The sequence below is a fragment of the Chelon labrosus genome, assembly GCF_963514085.1.
Source record: "Chelon labrosus genome assembly, chromosome: 21".
NCBI classification, from domain to species: Eukaryota; Metazoa; Chordata; class Actinopteri; order Mugiliformes; family Mugilidae; genus Chelon; species Chelon labrosus.
The window spans coordinates 15,956,927-15,960,318 of NC_140354.1; the positions used below are offsets into that span (position 1 = coordinate 15,956,927).

At 46.9% G+C, this 3,392-nt stretch overlaps 1 protein-coding gene across 1 annotated transcript; it reads left to right on the forward strand.

Annotated features, from left to right (window-relative positions):
• The first annotated feature begins 1,277 nt into the window (after window positions 1-1,277).
• Window positions 1,278-3,392, forward strand: junbb (JunB proto-oncogene, AP-1 transcription factor subunit b). Its single transcript, XM_084571173.1, has one exon. It carries the CDS (start codon window positions 1,911-1,913, stop codon window positions 2,892-2,894), a length of 984 nt encoding a protein of 327 aa, XP_084427299.1. The 5' UTR covers window positions 1,278-1,910; the 3' UTR covers window positions 2,895-3,392.

A 3,392-nucleotide genomic window follows, 5' to 3' on the forward strand; every position in this document is an offset into this window, starting at 1 on the left:
GGTGGTGTGATCATTTAATATGTGGAGGTTCATTGGACCGCTCATCAGCTCTGTTAAATAAAGATGTGTACATTATATTGTTCTGCTCTGAATCTACTCCGACCTTATCTTTGCTCTGCTGCACATCTAAAAACGACGGCTGCTTCTGACGTGTTTCCTTGTATAAACGTCTGTCGAACATAATCAGAGATTCATCCCTCCGGTGTAGATGGAGGAATTATCAAAGCATCCTACCTGACTTGTTTTTTGTCTGTGGAGAGGTACGGGACACGCTGTTAAAGGTGCGTGTTTGTGTAGGCGTTGGAAGAAGTACAAACACTAGATAAAGGTTTGTTCTCTGCAGCCGAGACAGGTGCACTATTGAGAAATCACATTTAACTGGGCACATGTTCCTCCACGGCAGAATGGAAGGTCATTTTTGTTACGACGCGAAAAGGTTAAATTACCAAACAAGAGTCTTCCAGCTCTGGTTTTTTGACACACAAATCAAAGCAGGACAGATCATGCAACATTAGCATTAGCTCGTAGTTGTGTCAGGTTACGGCAAGAGGAAGGATTTGAAATGAAACTGATCGGAGGCGTCAAAATGTCACTTTTAGGACGGAAGCAGTCAGTCATAAAAATAAATTCATGTGTACTTCAAATGAAACAAGTGAATTAATAGTATATTAAAAATCCTATTCATATACAACTACAAAATAAAACCAAAAGACATAAAAACACCAGATAAAATAAATCATTAACCTGTTAAATATAGGCCACAATGATAAAATTGACTCTTAAGAACATGCCTGGGCAGGGAGTGTCACCAGTCAAGAAATATAAATCACTAGCTGATGTCTATCTTATCAACTTCTAGGTCAAATGGTTTTAAATACTGATGGATGTCTTCTAGATAAATCTACTCCTTCTCCCCTGCTGAGGCAGAAAGTCCCTAACTACCTCGCACATGGATTGGGTTTACACAACAGCAGGAATGCTGCTGGAATGAGGCCTGGGTGGGCGTGGCTTCCCGGTTGTCCTGAAGAGGAACTACTGCGTCACTCTGCCCATATAAGGCCTTAAGACTTCCTCCACAGGATGGCTGACAATAAACAGCACAGTGGTCGTTTTGTTTTATGTGTATTTTAAATGTAAAGGATGATTTTGCGCATTAACTGACGTGACATTTCATTAAATCCTACATTAAATAACCCTAAACCGTCCGATTCTGTTCAACCCCAGCGACACACGAAGGAGAAAATGAATGAATGAACGCGCGATTAAATATTTAATCTGTCAGATTGACCTCGTCTCTTATCAAACAACCACTTATTCGGAGCGTACGCGCGCAGATCCGTGCGTAAATTCAGTGGGTTTTTCTATTTCTGACACAGGTCTCCGCTGCGATCTCTCCTCCGTGCGGCTCTCTTGCCTACAGGCTTGTTTACAGTCGCCTCTTTCCCGGCATTAGCGTCACTTGACGCACCACTGGCAGGGCGTGGAGACGGAGCTGCGGCCAATAGCGGAGCGACGCCGTTCTGGCACAGTGTAGACGCCCACTCACTCTTTATAAAGGAACACACCGATCCGGCTGAACACACCTCAACAAGCACCAGGACCAAACACTTCGATCACCAGGAATTGCGAGATACAACTTTCACCTAACAGGAGTGTAAAGATAAACAGCAACCAGAGCCTGGAAGAGACTTTTAGCTGCTGACACTCAACTGAAGACAGCGTTTGTTGGACTTTCACTCTCTTGACTCGAGTGATTTATTTATTTTTTAATTCCACTTCTGGGACACTGTTGGCAGAGGCGACGAGTTGCCTGAATTGATGCATGTTCTCTGCTGACACTGACTTTTGTTGATTACCCAGAGACTGTGTTTCTATAAGCAGCTGGTAAGCTTACTTTTTCCTACGACTTTATGTCTACAAAGATGGAACAGCCTTTTTATCATGACGACTCTTTTCTGCCTTACGGCCACTCAGATGCAGCAATGCACGACTACAAACTGCTAAAGCAGAATATGAATTTGAACTTGACAGAGCCGTATCGCAACCTGAAATCCCAGCTGAGAGCCGAGACTGACCCATACCAAGGGGGGCAGCAAGACGTGGGATCCCTGAAGCTCGCATCCCCAGAGCTAGAGAGGCTCATCATTCAAAACGGTAACGGTGTGATTACCACTCCCACCCCCGGTCAGTACTTCTACAACCGGGGCATCACCGATGAGCAGGAGGGGTTCGCTGAGGGCTTTGTGAAGGCACTGGACGAGCTCCATAAGATGAACCAGATGCCCCCTCCTAACGTGTCCATCGGAGCCGGTGGAGTTACGACGTGTTCGGCGGCGGCCTCTAGTGTCTTCGGCTCTGTCTTGCAGCCCGAGCCTCCAATCTACACGACACTGAACGCCTACTGCCCGAACACGAACCTCTCTTCCGCATCCAGCTACCCCACAGCCACTATCAGCTACTTGCCGCCACACCAGCAGAGCCACCCGCAGAACTCCACGCACGGCACGCACCCCTTCCAGCACACTCTCCCCGGCGCCGGGCTCCATCCTCAGCGGCTCCTCGCTCTAAAAGAGGAACCCCAGACCGTACCTGACCTCCTCAGCAGCGACTGCTCGCCCCCGATGTCTCCCATCGACTTGGAGACCCAGGAGAAGATCAAGGCTGAGCGCAAGAGGCTGAGGAACCGGCTAGCCGCCACCAAATGCAGGAGGCGCAAGCTGGAGCGCATCGCCCGGCTGGAGGAGAAGGTGAAGGTCTTGAAGAACGACAACGCGGGGCTCTCCAACACGGCGTCGGTGCTGCGGGACCAAGTCGCCCAGCTCAAACAGAAGGTCCTGACACACGTGAGCAGCGGCTGTCAGCTGATGCTTACAAGCAAGATGGAGGCGTTTTAGGAAACGGAGACTACTAAATGACTGAAAAGTAATAACACTGGAGTTCTGCATGCGCAGCACTGGAATACCAGCTGATGTGTTGTCAGCAAGGCCGAGGGCTATGTGTAGACAACTCTGTTAGGCTACTTAGGGTGAAAAGACTGATTTGAAATGGTACTTCCGGATGCTGGACACCCCACACAGGACCATTCAACCCTAGAAACCTGGGCAGCATCCAGACTGAGCAGACACTGAGCGACGCACTGGGCGAGGCCCATAGAGTCAGATTTACTAATGGTAGAAAATGGGAATGATTATAGTATTTCTTTGTACTTTTTTTTTTTTTTTTTTTTTTTTTAATATTGTCATGCAATGCTGCATTTATTCAATGTGTAAATTATTTCGTTTGTCCGGTTGACCCAGACAAACTGATGACGTCCATGTTTACAGTGTCTTTTTTTTTTTATTTGTGATGTATATTTAATTAAGTAAAGTGTCTTTAAAATGAAAAGGAAATTG